General features: G+C 36.6%; 1 protein-coding gene across 1 annotated transcript in view; it reads left to right on the forward strand.

Annotated features, from left to right (window-relative positions):
* PREX2 (phosphatidylinositol-3,4,5-trisphosphate dependent Rac exchange factor 2) overlaps positions 1-20,999 on the forward strand; it is a 286,647-nt gene that overhangs the window by 234,833 nt on the left and 30,815 nt on the right. Inside the window, exons 36-37 of the mRNA XM_032296288.1 lie at positions 11,443-11,509; positions 11,751-11,941. Of these exons, the coding sequence (XP_032152179.1) occupies positions 11,443-11,509; positions 11,751-11,941 (258 nt within the window). The remainder of the gene's footprint in view (positions 1-11,442; positions 11,510-11,750; positions 11,942-20,999) is intronic.

Consider the following 20,999-nt stretch of genomic DNA (forward strand, 5'->3'; position numbering starts at 1 on the left):
AGCACCAAGGCACCAGGTCAAAGTCAAAAGGGCAAGGAAATAGAGAATTTGAAGGAGTGGGTGCTACACTTATGAAGAGATTCAGGAAATGATATCTAAGAAGTGGGCCAATGCAGTCATTGGCGTCCTTAGAAGGAATGGTTCTTGTAGGATGACTGTCAGCTGTCAGCTGAGGAGAGTGGGTTGAAGATTTGGAAATGGGATTAGCAGATTGGACTTCTTCAGGAGGAATTTTGAATGGAAAAGGAGAGGAGTTATTGGACTATGTCTAGAAGGGGCATGGAGTCAATGAATATTTATTTCTTAAAGAGAATGAACTTGGTCAAGTTTACATTTCTTTTCAGGGAAGACTCAGTATTGCATGAGATTGTCCCTTGCTATTTATTATTAATTTTCATTTTGTCTTTAAATTATTTACTTTTGATTCATTAACAATATTTACCTCACGCCTGTAATCCCAGCACTTTGGGAGGCCGAGGCGGGTGGATCACGAGGTCAAGAGATCGAGACCACCCTGGTCAACATGGTGAAACCCCGTCTCTACTAAAAATACAAAAAATCAGCTGGGCATAGTGGCGCATGCCTGTAGTCCCAGCTACTCAGGAGGCTGAGGCAGGAGAATTGCCTGAACCCAGGAGGCGGAGGTTGCCGTGAGCCGAGATCGCGCCATTGCACTCCAGCCTGGGTAACAAGAACGAAACTCCGTCTCAAAAAAAAAAAAAAAACAATATTTACTGAGCAACTACTCTTTCAGGTGGTTTCCTAGCTGTTGAGCTTATGGCGATAATCATGACAAAGTCCCTGTCCTCATGCAGCGTATGTTTAATTCCAACTATTCCCTTAAGATTCACCTTTGATTTGTTTGTTCATCTGAGGAGTGAAGTTACCGAACAGGTACCAAGAGGAAGCTTCAGTTATTTGATATATTTCTCTTACTGTATTCACAATGTCTCTAAGTACTTCTAGTGACATCCTTCTAATGTCTATGTATCTATAATTCTAGCCATATTCCATTTTCCTGGCCTTCCCTCTGTAGCAGATGTCTACAGCTATTTATAAGATAAGACTCATTCCTGAATTGTGTGCCTTATAATCTTAGAAGATGGTGACAGTTCCATACTGCTTCAGCTAGTTTGAATTAAGCACTTTGGAAATTTAAAATAGGGTAGAGACCTGGTTTGTCTTTCTCAGTCAGCTTTATTTTTCCTATTATAACTACAGTTTATAAGAGAAATAGTGAAAGGGGACATATATTTTGTGATGGAGAAAATTTATTATGCTTAGCAGATTTTTTTTTTGACCAACAGCTACCATCCATGATGGATGATTTTCAATCTTTTTTATACGAAATCTTACTTGAAATAAGATACGTTGTCCTTGGAAATGGTTTAGAGCTATTATTCATCAATAAATTTTGGAAATTAATTTTGCATTTATTTATTCAACCAAAATATGTTGACCACTCACTGTGTGACTGATGCTATCTGATGGGGTAAGACAAACTGTACATTGTCTCTGTTTTCAAGGTACTTATGATTTTATGGGGAAAGAAACATGTAAACAAATCCTTAAGGCACAGCACATACTGAAGCAGCAGATACTGAAGTTAAGGGATGTGCAGGGTGCTGGGGTATAGGAAAAAACTACTGACTTGAAAGATACAAAGTTTGAGTGAGGAAGTGATGTAGAAGATGGGTCTGTACTTAAGGACCTTGAATTTTGCCAAATAAAGGAAAGCTCAGCCTGTTATAGATTCTAGTGCAAAAGTATATAAGCCAAGAGTTAGACAATGAAAATCTCAGTATAATAGCATGCAACCGTGTTAATCTTTTCTTAGTTAGAACTGAACAAAAATTTTGCTGTGTCATTTCTTGCTAGAATAATTTATAGGTAAAATGGTGCTATTGTAAGCCTTTCAAGGGACCCTGAGAATATTTTTCTCTTGACTATAGCTGTCTCTTACTGCAGAAGAGGTTGTTAAGCATCCTCACTGTCTAATTTTAAGTTCCGATGATTGTTAAATACTTTCCTTTAAGTATTATGTTTCAGTGTTAATGGAGTTGTAGCTAATATTTATAAGCTTAAGGGGAATTCTTTCTGCATGTAACAAATCCTTTTAAAATGTACATAATGATTATTTTATCTATCTTTAAAATTAAACTTTTTAATACATTTTTCCTCTGTTAGATCATGTACATATATATAGTTGCTTCATAGTATAAGTATAGTAACTTCAACCCTTTCTAGCTCTCATGAAATAAAGTTCGATTCAGTTCAGTACTACATTAAGAAGTATTAGGTACATGCCATGTTTCAGGCACCGTCTTACATTATGGGATTACAAATTTAACAAATGGGTCTCTGCCTACTGAGAATGTATAATTTAGCACAAAGAACAGGATGAGTGCAACTCAGTATAATAAGTGGGATAAATTTGTTTCAGTGGAGAAGCTCTCAAGATGTCACATTTGAGCTGACTTTTGAAGAATCAGTAGAGTTTTGCCAAGCAGAAGGAGGTGAGAGGAAATTCCAGGCAGGAGAGAACCATATGCAAGACATTGGGAAAGGTTACATGTGGATAGTGTGTTGAGGGAAATTCAGCAAGGACATGCAAGGCATGCTGTTGAGAGACGGGATGGGAAGTTTTTTGGTAAATAATTAGGAACGCCCTGGAATGCTTGGCTAAAATATGAGGTTTTGGGCACTGGGAAAATTAAAATGATATTAAAGCCAGCTAATGAAATGATTATATTTATGCTTTACAAAGGTAATTTTGAAGGCACACTGGAGTTAAATAGGGTATACAGAGAAAAGATGTGGTAGAAAAAGAGTCAACACATGCTATTCATAGTGTCATTGTAAGAATTTTATGATTTTTTAAACCGAAAAAGTTATTCATTGGTATGAAAATACCCAATTGTCTTGAAGCATAATTATCAAATTAAATAGAATTATTGTGAAACAATTGACTTGGCTTTAATGTTTTTGTATATGACTTGACTTTAATGTTCTTCCTAGGTATAGTGAGATGTTTCTAAAGGATTTTCTTCTTTTCCTGTACATTTCCATGGAGTTAATATTCCCTAATGGCAGGACATGGTGTTGCCATTGGAAAATATGTGTACATGCAGTATTTTAACAGTAGGTGGCAACCACAGTGATATGTATATATCACAGGAGCAGAAGAAGGAATGTCACCTTAGCAGAATCATAAAAGAAAGAGCAAAAATCAAAGTGGAGTGACGGAGCATTTGGAAAGCAGACAATAGGATTTCAATCTAGTCAGGTCACTAATGGAGGCTTCTCAAAAAGAAGAGTGGAACGAGAGTATCTACCGCAGTAAAGAGCAGAGAGGTGTGTCTCCACTACCTATTACACCATCATTACATTTTCAGGGCATAAGAGAAGTCAGGGAAATGCTTTTTTAAAAAATATGGTAAAGTCTTACTTTCTATAGTCACATTTATTGTCTTTTCTTATTAATATTCTAGCAGGAGGTTTTTTTTTTTTTTTTTTTTTTTTTTTTTTTTTTTTTTTTTTTTTTTTAACGCTCAAGTAGAAATGAAGCTCTTAATGGATAATAGGCAGTTCAATGATAACCATGACCTTAGGTGCTCCATTTTTGACAGGCCAAAAGACATCCAGGCAAATAGAAAATTATTTCATTATTCAGAATTTCTCTTCATGTAACTTTAAGTAAAATGCATTCCAGAGAAGTCAATGCTGATGCTTATGGGGGCAGAAGGTGGGTAAGATGGAGGTGAAATCTGATACTCTCCCACCTTCCCATTCATCATCGTGTATTTTTTGAGACGAAGTCTTGCTCTGTCACCCAGGTTGGAGTACAGTGGCACGATCTTGGCTCACTGCAACCTCCGCCTTCCAGGTTCAAGCGATTCTCCTGCCTCAGCCTCCCAAGTAGCATCATATATTGTTTAACCACATGTGGCCATAGGTTGAAGCTGTTTGGTGATTTTTATTCATACAAGAGCTCAGTGTCTTTTCATGAGATTTTCTATAGATTTATTATTTTTCCTAATTTAGGTGCTGTGGTAGTCAAAGTAAGTTTAACAATGAAACTTACAGAGATGACTAGTCACACCTGTAGTCATCTGCTGTACCATTACAATGATGACATATCTAATCATGTCTATAAACGATATCTGTAATTGATCAAATACTGTTACCATTCTTTTCTGAAAATTGAAGTACTTGATCAAATCCAATTCTTGTAAAATGCATAAAAGCAACCTAATACAATTTAGAGTATTTCGGGATAGGAAGCAATATTAGGAGAAGTATATATCTGTCTGACCAAGTGAGAACTTTCTGTAAATGATTATAAATATGGAGAATATCTCATAAGCAATGATCTAGAGAAGAGGCAAGAGCACAGCAGAAATCTGGGCTGAATGTTTAGTTTCTCCTTATCTATAAAGCATGAGGCCTTAAACTTCTTAAAAATTGGATATTCTCCACCATGCCCAGAAAAGGGGGGGAAGTTTTGCTGCTGAGAAGAATACCATTTTGTCATTGATTTAACCCCTGTATATTTCCTATGACAAAATAAATTGGTTTAAATATTTTAAGTGAGGCAATTGCATTGTCTTTCATTGTGTGAAAAAGTGAACCTCCCTGGAGCACCAGCTTAGCCCTATGGAGCTAGGATTATCATTACTGACCCATTTGATAAAGCATTTTTCTAATTCTTAAATTAGTATGTTAGCTTACATAACTGTATAAACCAGTCTCAGCGTTCCTCAAATTTCTTTACTCTCTGTCTCATGGCAAACATCAATTCCCTGTTTATATCACCACAGTCTTATTTTGAATGCTGAATGATTCTTTCCTTTCTAGAATCTTTTGCAGCTCTCAGTTCTAAACATTTTCATATTTGATGAGTCATGTTTTTCTTCCCATTCATCCTTTTGTTTTTCTTTTTTTCTGTTGATAGCTAAGTGTTAATTTTGTAGTGATTCTTCACTGCTTACCAAGTTAATTACAATTCTTTGGTTTGATATTTAATTTCCTCATAATGTGGCTTCAGCCTACTTAGCCAGCTTTCTCTCTCTACCTTACGTGAACCCAGTCTTTGGTCACATTGGCTCCACTCATTCTATACCTGCTCTGTTGTTCTGGACATTGCTGCCACTTGGAAGACAGCCTTTCCAGTTTGACCTGTCAGAATTCTGGCCATCCATCAAAGTCTAACTCCTATGCCATATTCTTATGTGACCTTCCTTCTATAGACCCAGCGACTCTATACCTTTAAATTCACCTATTACTTCCCTGCCTTGCAATATAAATACCTGTGTATTTGTCTTCTTGATTAGATGGTATGCGATAAATGCCAAGATTTGTTTCATTGTAGTTATTTGACTTCATATATTTACACCACTGCTTATTATAACATATTCTACCACTTTCTTATTGGTATTTTATCCTGTAGGGACTAAATGAAAAATAAATAGTATCATAATATATCCATCTTACATGGCAGAGTTAACTGATGAAATTATGACAGTGGGGCCTGCTGTATGCCAGCATGAAAGTAAACTTACTATGCAGCCCATATAAAACAGTAACCATACTTCCAAATAAGTCTTAATAAGATTTTCTATACTCAGACAAAGGACCATGACTTCATTCTTACTAAGCTTAGAAGCATAATAAAATGTGGTTAGTTTTGGCATTAATCAAATTTTGCCATTAACTTTTCTCATAGAATTTGATTAAGGGGCATTGCAAGACTTTTTTAATTAAGGAAAGTGCACTGGAAATTTATGCCCTGTCCACAATTTGTCAAATTCTGAAAGATACTGAAGTTCTACAAATATCTGTAAACCTTATGCTTGGCAAAATATCTGAAAATTTTTTTCTGATGAGGAATATCTGAAATTAGTTGTAGCCTCAAGTACAAATTCTTATTTTAAAAAGTAATTGAATTAAAAAATTATTGGCTATTTATATTACGTGGGAGTATCAAAGTGGCTTTATTTTCTGGTTACTTCTCTGGACTTCATCAGTGCATAGGTATGATTTATAATATTTTGTTGCTTTCCATCATCATGGATTAACAAATATTAACTACTAGCACAAGTCTAGATGAGCCAGTATTTTTAACTCTAAATTTTCAGTAAACCTTTGTATTCTAAGGGTATTTTAAGTGGTATAGTTAAATCTTTTCTATCTTAGTTCTGCTATATAGCAGTTTTGTTTGTTTGTTTGTTTGTCTTTTGAGATGGAGTCTCATTCTGTCACCCAAGATGGAGTGCAATGACACAATCTTGGTTCACTGCAACCTCCACCTCCCAGGTTCAAGCAATTCTCCTGCCTCAGCCTCCTGAGTAGCTGGGATTACAGGTACATGCCACCATGCCCGGCTAATTTTTATATTTAAAGTAGAGATGGGGTTTCACCATTTTAGTCAAGCTGGTCTCAAACTCCTGACCTCATGATTTGCCTGCCTTGGGCTTCTAAAGTGCTGGGATTACAGGCGTGAGCCACTGTGCCCAGCCTATAGCAGTTTTAAAAAGGTAGATTGTTGCTAAATAAAATTTCACTTGATGTGGGCTACATTTTTAACCTTTAGAAGTGATATCTCTAACTTATTTTTTTTCCTTTAAACATTTGCCCCATTAAGTAGTCGAAGATTTGTATCAAATTAATTTAAGTGAATGTAGCAGAATCATATCAACATGATATAGGCAGGTCTTAACTGGCTAAATCAATGACAACTTCTTTTTTAAAGGAACATCTGCATCCATCACCCTGTCGTCTACATTAGGTACCCCAGAACTTAAAGTATAATATAAATAAATAAACAAACAAACATCTTTTTCAGAAAGAAGAGAGTGCTCCATGCAACCAGCTGTTTCTATAGCAATGCTTCCCTTTGGTGGAGGAGCTATAGGCTGCTTTTACAGAATATTTTTCTTCCCAGATGATTCAAGGTTTAGAAGAGTTGCACCTAGTTAAGGCATTTAAATGACAGTCTTCTTTCCTTTACTCTGAAAAACATTCTTTTCTTTTTAAACCTAAATTCTACTCATACACTGATCATGTAATTATATAGATTCCAAATACCTAACTTAATTTTCATTTCTTAACGTGTCATAAAATGTTTTAGATTACCTCCACAGAAAGTAGGATGGCTTTGCCCTTAATGTTGTTATTCCTTATCATGGCTAAAAATTGTCCAGAGATGCTTGCCACTGTGTGTACTTGAATAATAGTTGTTACTGTCTATTGAATGAGTCCTATATACCTATTACACTAATGATCATTTCGTATGCATTAATTTAATGTTCAACATCATGCTATGTCGGATAATTCTAATATCCATTTTGAAAATAAGGAAACTGAGACTATGAGAGACTAAATAATTTGATTGTGACCTGTGTACTATTTTTTGCCATGTTACTTTTTCTACCAAGTTTACTTGAGAAAAGATGTGAGGACATCTGATCAAAGTACTTCTCTGGGTTCAGCTTTGAGACACTGCCTCTGTTCCAAGCGTATAACAAATGCTAGATAAAATATGAGGATAGAATATGCAAACATCACAGCTGGGCTCGAAAACAATTTATCTCTGTGGCCCAAGAATGGAAATGAAATGCAAGTGGTGAGTTGTGGGCTGTGCTGAGGCCTCTGGCCTGCTGGACTCTGGAGATGGACAGAGGGGGCTGGGACAGCTTCTGCAGGGCAATGGGACATGAACATCATTGTACACTAGGCAGAAATCCAGAGCCAGCCTCACTGTTTGAAACCAGGTAGCAGAGGACTCCACTTCTGAATGAAGGATGAAAAATCTACTTGTCGCTATCGCTTAGATTAGCTTTGGTGATGCTTGGTGCTGACGATGGAAAGAGGAAGTCGTTTTAGGCATGGCCTTAAACTACTAAACCAAACTAAACCGAATTACTCACTAGTTCAGGGACATGACTGGTGATAATCTAGATGTCAAGACAATGTCATACTCAGAACAGATCTAAAACTGCTTGCAAATATGTGATCCACAAAACCATTTTTAAGAGAAAGATGATGAGAGAGAGAGAGAGAATGGAGCTATACCAATAAAACTAAATAAAAATAATTTAAAAATCATTCCACTTCAAATGTATTTACAAAACATAAATCCAAAGCACATGAGGAAACCTAACAGTATGAAAGACAGCCAACAAAATGGACCATTAAAATGGATTTTCCCCTGAAGTTTGAATATATTGAAACAGCCTGGCAAAGTCTAGTTTGGATGCCAGAAGGAATGCCAGTATACTAGTCTGTTCCCATGTTGCTAATAAAGACATAATCGAGACTGGGTAATTTATAAAGGAAAAAGGTTTAATGGTCTCACAGTTCCACATGGCTGGGGAGGCCTCACAATCATGGCCAAAGGTGAATGAAGAGCAAAGTCACATCTTACAAGAGAGCGTGTGCAGGGGAACTCCCACTTACAGAACCATCAGATCTCTTGAGACTTACTTACTACCACAAGAACAGTATAGGGAAAGAACCTCCATGATTCAGTTATCTTCACCTCACCCCACCCTTTCTTGACACATGGGGATTATTACAAATCAAGGTGGGTAGGGACACAGAGCTAAGCCATATCAGCCATCCATAAAGAAACAAAAATGTTAAATGATTATTTACAAATATTTATTAAGATCATACCATGCTCCACATACTATTACAGATGCTAGAGATGCAGAAATGAATAAAAATAAATCCATAGCTACTAGAGGACCTGCATTATAGTGGGGAGTTTACATTTTAGTGGCAGAAATGAAATAAGAATAAGTCAACAGGAGGCTTCCACTGCATCTGTAGTATTTTATTTATTTAAAAGGTGAAGCAAAAGAGCAAAATGCATAAGTGGGTTTTCATAGATTAATCCTCTATAAGTGCACGTACAATTGAAATGAAAGGACACACAGACCTTTCAATAGAACGTGAATTGTTGGGCACAGCAATAATATTTAAAATGTCCAGTCTTCTGGCAATGAGGCAAGTTTTATGACCATTTACCTCTATGGCTCCCAACTCACTTGAGTAAAATCTTATCAGGGCCTCTAAGGCCCTGGAGTCTACTTTTCTGGCCTAAGTTGCTCGTTCACTCTGCCCCAGCTCCTGCCCCAGTGCATGCTTTTGTACCTTACACCATTCAAGCTCATTTCCTCTTATGATGACAGTACTCCTCTTCGATTGTTATCTCTTTCAGAAAATGGGGAAAATGTTGAAAATTTTAAAATGGTGTTGCAAATGATACCTTTGATTTTAGTCATGAAAATGACCGCTTAGTCTTCTATTTTGCTCTCAGTCTAGTGCTTTTAGTAGACACTAATTCACTCAGCTAGATAGAACCGCATTTTCATGGCACTTGATGGATGTTCCACTGTGCAGTGGCTCATGTCACCATGACCCAGTCTGGTGGATTACTTCCTGGGGTTGCAGCAGCCCCCACACTCCCGTCAGTGTTATGTGCTCAGGCTGGGGAACTGCAGGTGGTACCTGGAAATCTCTTAGGAATGCGAAGTGAGTTATAATGAGTAATAGCCAATCTTGGATTCTGAGTTGTTTACAAAACTTTTGAGGAGGGTTCAATATGTGTTTTAGACGAGAAAAAGCCGCTTCTCAATAAAGATGACCATAATTGTCATTTTGGAAGTTAGTCTTTAGAGCTAAAGCTTTTGTAGTTTAAAGTGTAAAGCTTAACTAATCCATGTTACTTTATTTTAAAAAGACAAAACACTATTGCTAGTAATGGGAGTATCACTCCGTGTGGGTGTGAACACATATGCTCAGTGGGACTCAAAACACCCATGCAGAGTATAGAGCTGTCCCTCACTGATTTTGCCCAGTTACACTGTGAATTTGATAATAAGCTACCAACACTTTGAAGTCCTACAGATGCTCTGAAACGACAATATAAACAGCTTCTATTTGAATATCTAATATGACAACTCACTCTAATATCATGGGACTTACTTTGTTCCACCATCATTAAAACCTCACATTCTAGAAATGTGAAGTTTGTTACCTCATCAAAAATAGATACTAGAGGGTTAATTTGAATGTATTTAATGCTATTGAACTATACACTTGAGAATGTTTAAAATGGCATAATATGTAGCTATAAAAAACAATGACATCATATCCTTTGTAGCAACATGGATGGGGCTGGAGGCATTAAACTAAGTGAGATAATTCAGAAATGGAAAATTTAACACCGTGTGTTCCCACTTACACAGAGATGGAAGCAATAGACACTGAGGGTTGAAAGGCAATAGACACTTTTCAACCCTCACCTCCTTCCCAACCTCTTTACACTTGTGGTGAGATTGGGAAGGGGATGAGGGTTGAAAACTTACCTATTGGGTACAATGGTCATTATTTGAATGATAGGTACAGTAGAAGCCCAATTCCCACCATTATGTAATATATCCATATAAAAAACCTGCATGTGTACCCTCTGAATCTAAAATAAAATAAATGAAAAGAATGGGTAAAATTGTAAATTTTGTGTTATACTGTATATATTTTGCCATCACTAAAAAAATAGATACTTGGTCAAATAAAATATAAATGTATTTTATCTTCATAGATCATTCCCTTAAATTTTCTGTTTAGTATTGACCCACAAGCAAAGCAAACACGGCAATAATTCTTTGGAAACTGCATGTAATTCTTGCAGGCCACTAGGATTCCATTTTGGGTGTTAAAATGGCTATTTTAATACACAAAAATGGCATGGAATACTATGCAGCCATAGAAAAGAATGAAAGAATGAGATCATATCCTTTGCAGTATGTCCATTGTGTATTAGGCCACTAGGATTCCACTTTGTGTATTGAACTAGTCATTACCATATTGTATCCTGGTAACAAAAAAGAGACATTGGACTCTCAGAGTTTCACTTCTAATCAGAGCATAGAGCATAGGTTGGTGCTGGAAAGAATTGGCTCATCTTTTTGAGAATTAGTTTCATAATCTTTTCCACAGTAAATGAAAATTGGATAGTGTTCTTCAATAGTTGTAAAAGTATATTTCTTCAACTTTTTAATATTGATTATTGCAAATATTAATAAGCACTTATTCTGTGCTATGCACTGTTCCACATATTTTGCATTAATTCTTTTAATCTTAGCAGCCTTATGAAGTAGAAGCTAAGGCTATCCTTAAATTACAAATGAGAAAACCGAGCATAGACAAGTTAAGTGATCTCTCCAAGTCCACACAATTTGTAACAGACCTGGTGGTAATTTTAACTATCTTTTTTAAATGGAAACTTGTGGACATTTGTGCAACCCCAAACTTTAGTGTTCAATTCTTTTGTTTATTCACTTGTTATTCAAAGGAAGTCAGTGATTCTTGAACATCTTCGTGCATATTATGTCTTTTTCTAACAACAAATTTAATTTCTTCCTTGGATTCTTACAGGGCATTTTACTTGGACAAGTCAAATTCACCACCAAATTCCACATCCAAAGCTGCCTATGTAGATAAGGTAAAAATAGATGATTGTATTTATTGGTGCTTTTTATTTATATATCATCCTTATTTAATTTTTCTGTTGTTCTTGAGCAATGAGTAGTTTTAAATATTTGCAGTCTCTAATTCCATTACCTCCAAAACAAAATAATATTTTAGACTATTCTTTAAAAGCTATACCAACGGTGAATTTTAACCCATCTAAAAGGATTTTACTAAACATGTTGAACTTGACATTCATCCCTTCCTTCCTGCAGCTAATGAGGCCTCTCAATGCTTTGGATGAACTTTACCGACTGGTAGCCTCGTTTATCAGATCCAAGCGCACAGCTGCCTGTGCAAACACAGCTTGCAGTGCCTCTGGGGTTGGACTGCTGTCAGTTTCCTCGGAGCTGTGCAGTAGGCTAGGAGCCTGCCACATCATCATGTGCAGCAGCGGCGTGCATCGGTATGTGACCCTCCTGCCTTGCTTGTGTCTTTGTGGTATCACATTTTATTTGGTGGTTTTTGTTTACATTTTGACTTCATGAAATTAAAATGAAACATTCGAAAGACTCAGGTATATTTAGAATGAGATTTTGGACATTTTCTGGTTTTAGTTCTTGTATTTTCAGTGGCTATTTAGTCATACAAATAAATGCAATCCCACCTTTATATCACTGTGACCCAAAATCTCATCATATTTGCATTTATATTAACATATTTGCACTTTAGGTACAAAATGTACATTCATTTTATTCACTATGGGAATTTGTTTAGTAGGAGCTGACTCAGCTAGCTCAACAAAACTGGTTTTCTCACTGCCTTTGCTAGACATGCCACTACTTAGTGGTTATAATCCTTACACCCCAAGTATTGTGAGCTAGATGCTGCTTGGAGTTGCAACTGCTTTCTATCTCCTGGCAAAATTATGGTCCAGGAGCTCACACAATGTGCTATTTCAGAAAATATAGGCGGAAATATTTGATGAGTCCTTTTCAGGTGTTTTATTGTAGGCAACCGTGATCTGGCTGGGGCAGCCAAGATAGGCATATAAATTCATGTAGCTATATCAGACATAGACTCAAAGTGTGAGTGGGAATCCCTGAGTCAAGTCCCTCTTAATAATCATATGCTGTCACTTCTCCATTGCCACAAGGAAATAGAATCATGTAAATGGAAATAATAGGACGGAATTTTAGTCCTTGTTTTAATCTAAGTAGGGGGCTAGTCTGTGATGAGACAGCCTTTTCTTAGTACTAGGCCAGTTTGATTTTGAGAATGGTATTTACTTATTTATTCAAATTTACTTGGCACTTAATCCATGCTAAGGATTGCAGTCGGTGCTGTTGGCTATATAACATCATAAAGTGTTCATTTCAGAGACATAAAGCATGAAGAGCAAGCAACAAAAACTTTCAAGAAATATTAACAAAAATAACGTAATGATAAATACCCATACACACACACACACAGACACACAGACACAACTAAAGAACAAGAAAACATAAATGGCCTAGGAAAGTTACAGCTAAAGAGTAAGCTTCAGAGGGAGACTAGGTCTTAGAGATGGTTAGATCTGGGAAGTCTTCATGGAGAAAGTGATATTTGAATTGGGTTTTGACGGATCAGGTTATACAGCTAAAAAAGAAAGAAAGGTCATTGAAGACAGCAGCCTCTCCATCTGGGAAACTCCATTTTGACTTGAGATGGCCACATTCTAATTTTCAGGCCCTATGCAGCATGAACAAGCTTATGAAACATAAGAAGACTATTTCTCTAAAAACAACATTAAATTTTGTGGCTGGCAACATATGAAGAATTTTTCACTTTATTTTCATTGCTGTGCACTTTGCTCTCTATTGAAAGCTTATTAAAAGCTTAATTGAAAATATTTTCTATATCTGAATGGATCAAAACTTTGAAAGATTTTTGCTAGGAAAGAAGTGATATCTTCCTTCTGATAAACTTATGTTCGTATGGTCTGTTCCTATTCATCATTCATTCATTCATTCATTCAGTAAATATGCATTAAGCGCTAATCGTTTGCCAGCGCCGTTCTAGTTGCTGGGGATACAGCAGTGAGAAAGTCAAGTCCCTACTTTCAAATAGTATGTATTGCATTGGGGGGAAATGATTGATAAAGTAAACAAATATATAATGTGGCAGATGGAATAAATCCAAATAAGAACAGAAGTCAAAGCAATAAAGGAAGATGGGGTAGGGAAAAGATAGGCAGATTAAATTAGCCTTAATGTCTAGATGCTTTAATGCTGACCTGAATCAGATTGGGGGGTGGTGGATTTGTAATGGAGGATTTCATAAGACACTGGTATAAAATGAATGAGAGGTCATGTGCAGTGGCGCATGCCTACAATGCTAGCAGTTTGGGAGGCCCAGGTAGGTGGATCACTTGAGGGCAGGAGTTTGAGACCAGCCTGGCCAATATAGTGAAACCCCATCTCTACTAAAAAATATAAAAATTAGCTGGGCATGGTGGTGAGTGCCTGTAATCCCAGCTACTTGGGAGGCTGAGGCAGGAGAATCGCTTGAACCTGGGAGGTGGAGGTTGCAGTAAGCCAAGATTGCACCACTGGACTCCAGCCTAGGCAACAGAGTGAGACTCTGTTTAAAAATATATATATGAAGGAGTGAGTCATGCAGATATCTCAGAGAAAGAGCACTGAGACCATAGAGACCAGCAGTTCGAGTGTCCTCAAGTGGGAAATTGCCTAATGTGTTAAAGCAACAGCAAGGAGTCCATTGTGGCCTCAACAAAGCATCATTGCCTTGAGTGTTTGTGCTCTTATCTTACCCTGGTACAAGATCACAGTTATCAGGGGTCTGAATACCCTGGAACCAAGGGGGTACTTCAGACATTGAAACTATAAGCACTTACTCTTTTTTTTATTATTATTCTTTTTTTATTCATCTAACAAATCTTTATAGACTATCTGTTACATAATGGAGAATGAGGGCTGGGCATGCTGGCTCACATCTGTAATCCCAACACTTTGGGAGGCCGAGGGAGGTGGATCACGTGAGGCCAGGAGTTTGAGACCTACTCTTAACTCCACATTAATTTACTGAAAGGTAATGCAGTCAAATCTGCCATTTAATCCTAGAGACCATGACTAAGTTGTCCAAATTATTCTCTCAGATGTTCCACAAGCAATTTTAGAATTAGACTGGTGTATAAGAAAAATAAATTGATGTTCCACAGCTATTTTATACTTGCTATATGCATTGATATGTATGTTAGAATCACAAGGGACATTGACATTTTAAAATACTTTTACTTTCTTGATATATACAATTCAAAATACATATAGCTTTATTTAATTCATGTCCCAAAATTTTTACCAAGGTGTAGGTACCAATGCCCCATGACAGGGGCTGAATTTAAGGTCAAAACTATTTGAAAATTGTATAGTTTTACTTTTCTATTATGCAGAATAAAATGGGGAATGTAAATAGTCTTTAATTTTTCAGTGAAGGCTATGCCTAGATTTTTCATGATGATAAGATATGTACTAATTTATATTAGGATCCAAAATCCCCCAGAAGGGTGTTCCTATTATATCCTTTAGTAATTCTAATTCAGACAGCCAGAGAGGAACCCCAGCAGATCCACACCTGCATGCAACATTAAACACTGAGGTTTACCCTCAGGTTCTGACAGAGGGGAGAAATTCACAGTATGAATCAGAATAAATATGATGCAAGCCATTTTTATAATTTACTTTTAAAATTGAAATGAAATATAGTCAACAATATGGTATTCACATTAGATAGTCACTTTCCTGCCTTTTCTGATTTTATTGGACAAAAAGAGGATCTAAAGTGTCTTTTAGAGACTATTGAATTATATTGCATGTATTTGATACTAAAGGGAAGAATGTGTTTTTATCAGAATGAAAAGGCATATTTAATTAGCATTAATGTCTAGATGTTTTAATGCCAATCTGAATCAGATGGCAGAGCTATATACAACAGTGAATATGAGATTAGTAGGAATAGAATTCAGGATGAATTATTAAAATCTTCCCAAAGCATTTACCCTGATTTTGTTCTTAGTAAATTATCTTTTCTAGGCTACTTTTTTGTGTGAATGACAAGTCTCCTGATGGACTTTTCTTGTCTGTACTCTGTTCAACCATTTGCTTACGTTTAATGTCATCATTGCTATTAAATAGTGGAAGAAGAGTAGGCTGGAATCTTTCGAGTTGATCAGATTTTTGCCTTTTAGTTAATATAAATATGATTAAAAGGTAGTTAAATGTATAGAAATATTTCTATTCTGACATCCTTTTTCATTTTCATTTTGAACCATCTCTAGTAACATCTATCAAACAACACACATCTGAATGTAGCTTTATTAATATAGTGTCATGGTTTATTTGCGCTGCTATAAGAAAATACATGATACTGAGTGATGTGGTTTGGATCTGTGTCCCCACCCAAGTCTCATTTTGAAATGTAAAATCCCAATGTTGAAGGTGGGGCCTGGTGGGAGGTGATTGGATCATGAGGTTGGATCCTTCGTGAATGATTTAGCACTGCCCCCAGTTTTCATGAGATCTGCTTGTTTAAATATGTGTGGCACCTTCCCCCTCACTCTCTCTTTCTCCTGCTGCAGCCATGTAAGAGGTGCCTGCTTCCCCTTCCTTTTCCACCATGATTGTAAGTTTCCTGAGGCCTCCCCAGAAGCAGAAACCACTCTTTACCATGCAGCCTATGTGCCAATTAAACCTCTTTTCTTTACAAATTACCCAGTCTCAGGTGTTTCTTTTTTTTTTTTTTTTTTTTTTTTTTGAGACGGAGTTTCACTCTTGTTACCCAGGCTGGAGTGTGATGGCACGATCTCGGCTCACCGCAACCTCCGCCTCCTGGGCTCAGGCAATTCTCCTGCCTCAGCCTCCTGAGTAGCTGGGATTACAGGCACACGTCACCATGCCCAGCTAATTTTTTGTATTTTTAGTAGAGACGGGTTTCACCATGTTGACCAGGATGGTCTTGATCTCTTGACCTCGTGATCCACCTGCCTCGGCCTCCCAAAGTGCTGGGATTACAGGCGTGAGCCACCGCGCCTGGCTCAGGTGTTTTTTATAGCAATGCAAGAACAGACTAACACACTGAGTAGTTTATAAAGAGCAGAAATTTGTTTTCTCACAGTTCTGGAGGCAGGGAAGTTCAAGATCAAAGCACTGGCAGATTCAGTGTCTGGTGAGAGTCCTGGTTTTGGCTTCCAAGATGGCACCTTGAACCCTATGTTCTCATATTACAGAAGAGCAAAAGGGAGGGAAGAGCTCCCCTGAATCTCTTTTATCAGGGTGTTAATCCATTCATAAGACCTCCACTCTCCTGACTCAGTCACCTCTGATATGGTTTGGCTTTGTGTCCCTACTCAAATCTCACCTCAAATTATATTCTTCATAATTCCCACATGTCAAGGGCAGAGCTAGGTAGAGGTAACTGATCATGAGGGCAGTTTATCTCATGCTGTTCTCATGATATTGAGTTATCAGGAGATCTGATGGTTTTAGAAGCATCTGGAATTTCCCCGGCTTGCACTGACTTTGTCCTGCTGCCCTATGAAAAAGGTATCTCCTTCTTGTCTTCTGCCATGATTGTAAGTTTCTTGAGGTCTCCCCAGCAGTGTAGAACTGTGAGTCAGTTAAACCTCTTTCTTTTATAAATTACCCAGTCTCAGGTATTTCCTCATAGCAGTGTGAGAATGGACTAATGCAACCTCCTAAAGGCCCTACCTCTTAATATTATCACATTGGTGATCAAGTTTCAACATGTGAATTTGAAGGACACATTTGGACCAGAGCATGGTATTTAATAATCTGCCTTATACTTGTAGCATATATGTATATGCCATATATAGAGAGAGCACATAGAGTTTCTCATTCTCATTTTTATTTGCTGCATAATATGTCAACCAGTTGTATAACACAATTAACTAAACTATTAGTTTAATGATTTCTCTTCTTTCTCAGTGGAATATAATAAACTGCAGAGCAGCATCTTTCTGTATGTTGCTGTTCAAATTTCAGATTTATTTTCCATTAACCTGAAAGAAAAAAGCCAAACAAAAATATAGCTCAGGTAAAATCACTGTGTTATAAACATTCTTGGTTAATACATTGTTCAGGTTCCCAGAAGAGTTGTCCTCATGTATACCAGTGGGGTAGATAGTTGTGAGGCACTTTTACCCTTACCATGTGTGCAGAAGGTATTAGAATTCATTTATACATTGTGCTTCCTTACTAGATACACAATTATATTTCCATTGTTCTTTAATTTGTCCTTCTTTGATGAACAAATAAAAGCATTTGATATCTTTTGAAGTTCTTTCTGTACAAAGACTCATGCTATTTATATTTATATACCTGCTTTGTAGGCAGAATTATTTTTTGCCAAATTGAATCTTTTTAAGATATTGAGTCAGCACTGTGGCTTTTCAAATTTGTTTTTGTACCCATGCCAGTTATTGTGGCAGGCAATCAGAAAGCTTGCTACTGGGATTTCTAAATTTCCTTTATTTCTTATTGCAGCCTCCTTCTATTCAACATGGTGTTTTAATTTGTTTTGGTTCGTTATTCCCACCCTGCTTAATAGCCAACTGTTTTTCTTTAACCAATATAAATCAGTATATAGCAAACGTCATAAAGCCCAAAGCATGACTCCTACTGAATCCAAAACCAAAAATGCCATTTTCCTCCCTCCACGTTCATTTCTGCCTGCTTAGCCAGTAGGAACAAGTGAGTAGAAATTTGCTGAGCCTACCTGAAAGAATAAAGGGTATGTCCAAGAAATTTCTAGTTAGGATGAGAAATCTGGACTCAGTTTTCTCCTGTAATGACTTGTTCCAGAGAGCTTTTGTCTTCATGCTCTCTTCACACTGTATTTTTAAATAACAGGTTATCAGTAGTATCAAAGTCTTGGTCTGGCCATGTGGGAAGGTGGGTGATTTGAGTAAAGGCCTCATGCTCTGAATAGCATGGGATGTCTTCGAATCAAAACACTGGAGATCTGTACATATAAATTACCTGTTATTTTCATGCCTTGTATCTCTTCCAGGAAACAAGTTCCTGGATTTTTAACTAGCATACCTTGTGGTCTGTCATCTGGTGGGGATTGCTAGTGGCATCATCAATAAGGCCTTGCTGCATTGGGTTGGAGGGGGTGTCACCAACACCCAGTCCTGGATTGTATCATAACTATCCTGTGTGTAAAGCCCCACACAGGTGTGAGAGAAAGTCTGACAAGACCAACTCATTACCACTGGTAAAACACGTAATAATGATGACCATCAAGCTAACTTCTATCCACGTAATCCAGTGTTAGACTACTTGAATATGTAGTAGAAGTTAGCTTTAACATATATAAAGTTTTTTCCCCAAAATGCACTTATCAGTTGATTATTTAGAAATTGAGGTATATTTTCACATTTAACAAATGCTGCAGACTTGGGTTGAATTACCGAGGCTCTACCGAGCCTTCTCCCATCAACTGAAGCTAATGTAAACTACCTTGTAACTAGAATCCAGGACCCAAAGTATGATTATAAGCCTTGGTTAAAAAAGTGAAATGTAGAAGTGAAAATATCAAAACAACCCACAAGAAATTTGTATTACCAATATGGTTAATGGAACAATTTTTACTCTAAATGAAGATGAACAGTGTAATGACTCTCAGTTCATGTAAGCAATTAATAACGATTTAGAAAAACACTTTTGTTGGAACTTTTAAAGGACTCTTTCTTTGTAATACTTTATTCTGTCATTACCCTGACATCAAAGGACGAATTGACAAATAGGCCCAGATTAGGTAATGCAGAATATTTTAAAAGTAGAGCATTCAAGGTAACCTGTCTTAGGTAATCAAAGAGCTCCCATAGGGCAGATGATGAAGTGGCATCTTTTCTCTCCTGTGCAATGAAGACGTATTAAGTAAAAGGAATAGGTTTACTCTGGGGATTTCTATATGTAGGTTAGATTCTGTGTATGGGACAGAAAAATATAAAGGTTTCAAAGGTATTCATTTACTTTCTGTGCAAAAAAGTTTTGAAAGATCCAGTAACAAGATTGCAGGAGACATTTGAATTCTATATCACTAGAAAGATGGAGAAATAGATCAGAAGAAATGTTTTTTGCTAGCTCGTGATCCAAGGATATTGTATACTCCCCAAAATAAGTTGTAAAATACATGCTTTAATTTTCCTTTGGAAGGGAAAAAATAAAATTTGTCTTTCTCCCAGGGCTCTGTTATTGCAGGGCCCTGTGATAAAGAAAAATTGTATCCTATTCATGATAGTTTGGTGCCACTATCTTTTCATAAAGATAAATCTTAATTACTCCCAGATGTTCCCCTCATTATAAATAAATACAGAATTTGAAATTTTACTCAATTGTAAAATAGGCAAATCAACATTAAAATTTATTCTAATTTAGTCAACCAGATAAATAATACAGGTAAATTGTTAAAATTATAGGAAGAAATTAAATACTATAAACATGAAAAAGTTTCATTACATTACTTTTTCTATTATCTTTAGTAAAAGTTCTTTATCCTTAAAAAGGTGGTCATATTTGCATGTGATACCATTGTCTCTTTCTTTGCTTGATTAATATGTATCTTGATACATTAGTATATTAATTCATTTTATTTTAAAATGTACGTTCTTTTCTTAAAATTAGATGTACGGTGAGCAAGGATGAATAAAACACGATTTATGAGAGGGTGACGTCTTACTGCGGTGGTTTCTATTTCTGATGTCTAGGAATCATGATGTTGGCTAAACACGCGATACTTTCAGTACATATAAAAGGAGAGGATGTGATTGCCTTCCGTTATTAGAATAGGAAAAGTCTAGGTCCTAATATGTCAAACATGTGAATACATAATTATTAGTTATATTTCATCTGTATCTGCCAAACCTAATTTTACTATTTGAGCATATTAAATAATAAAAAATAGCATTTATATTACTAAATTTTGTTTGTATACGTACAGGGATAAATACAGAATCTGCTTTAAAAACGATTAAAAAGGACATGGTTCTTTGTTTCAGTAAACTGAAGTTATTGTCTTTCCTAAATCTACCAAATTATATTAAAAATAAAAAATTTCCAGTCATATTCTGGAATATATTACTGAGAGCTCCAAGGTTAGGAGTTTTATAACTACTCTAATAAGTGATGTAAGATAAACTTTCCATCTTCCAGAGGAGGGAAGAAATATGAGTATCTCACCAATGTAAATGACTCTTTTTTCAGCATGTTAAGAGAACAGGAGAGTAGGTGGTTTGGAGAGTGTTTTTATTAATCAAGGTTCTCTGGAGGGTCAGAACTCACAGGAGAGATGTATATAAAGGTAGGTTTATTAAGGAGTATTGACTCACACGATCACGAGGTGAGGTCCCACAATAGGCCATCTGCAAGCTGAGGAGCAAGGAAGCCAGTCCAAGTCCCAAAGCTAAAGAACCTGGAATCCAGTGTACAAAGGTAGGAAGCATC

This window comes from Sapajus apella, unplaced genomic scaffold (assembly GCF_009761245.1).
Source record: "Sapajus apella isolate SASKATOON/1434 unplaced genomic scaffold, GSC_monkey_1.0 scaffold35, whole genome shotgun sequence".
NCBI lineage: Eukaryota > Metazoa > Chordata > Mammalia > Primates > Cebidae > Sapajus > Sapajus apella.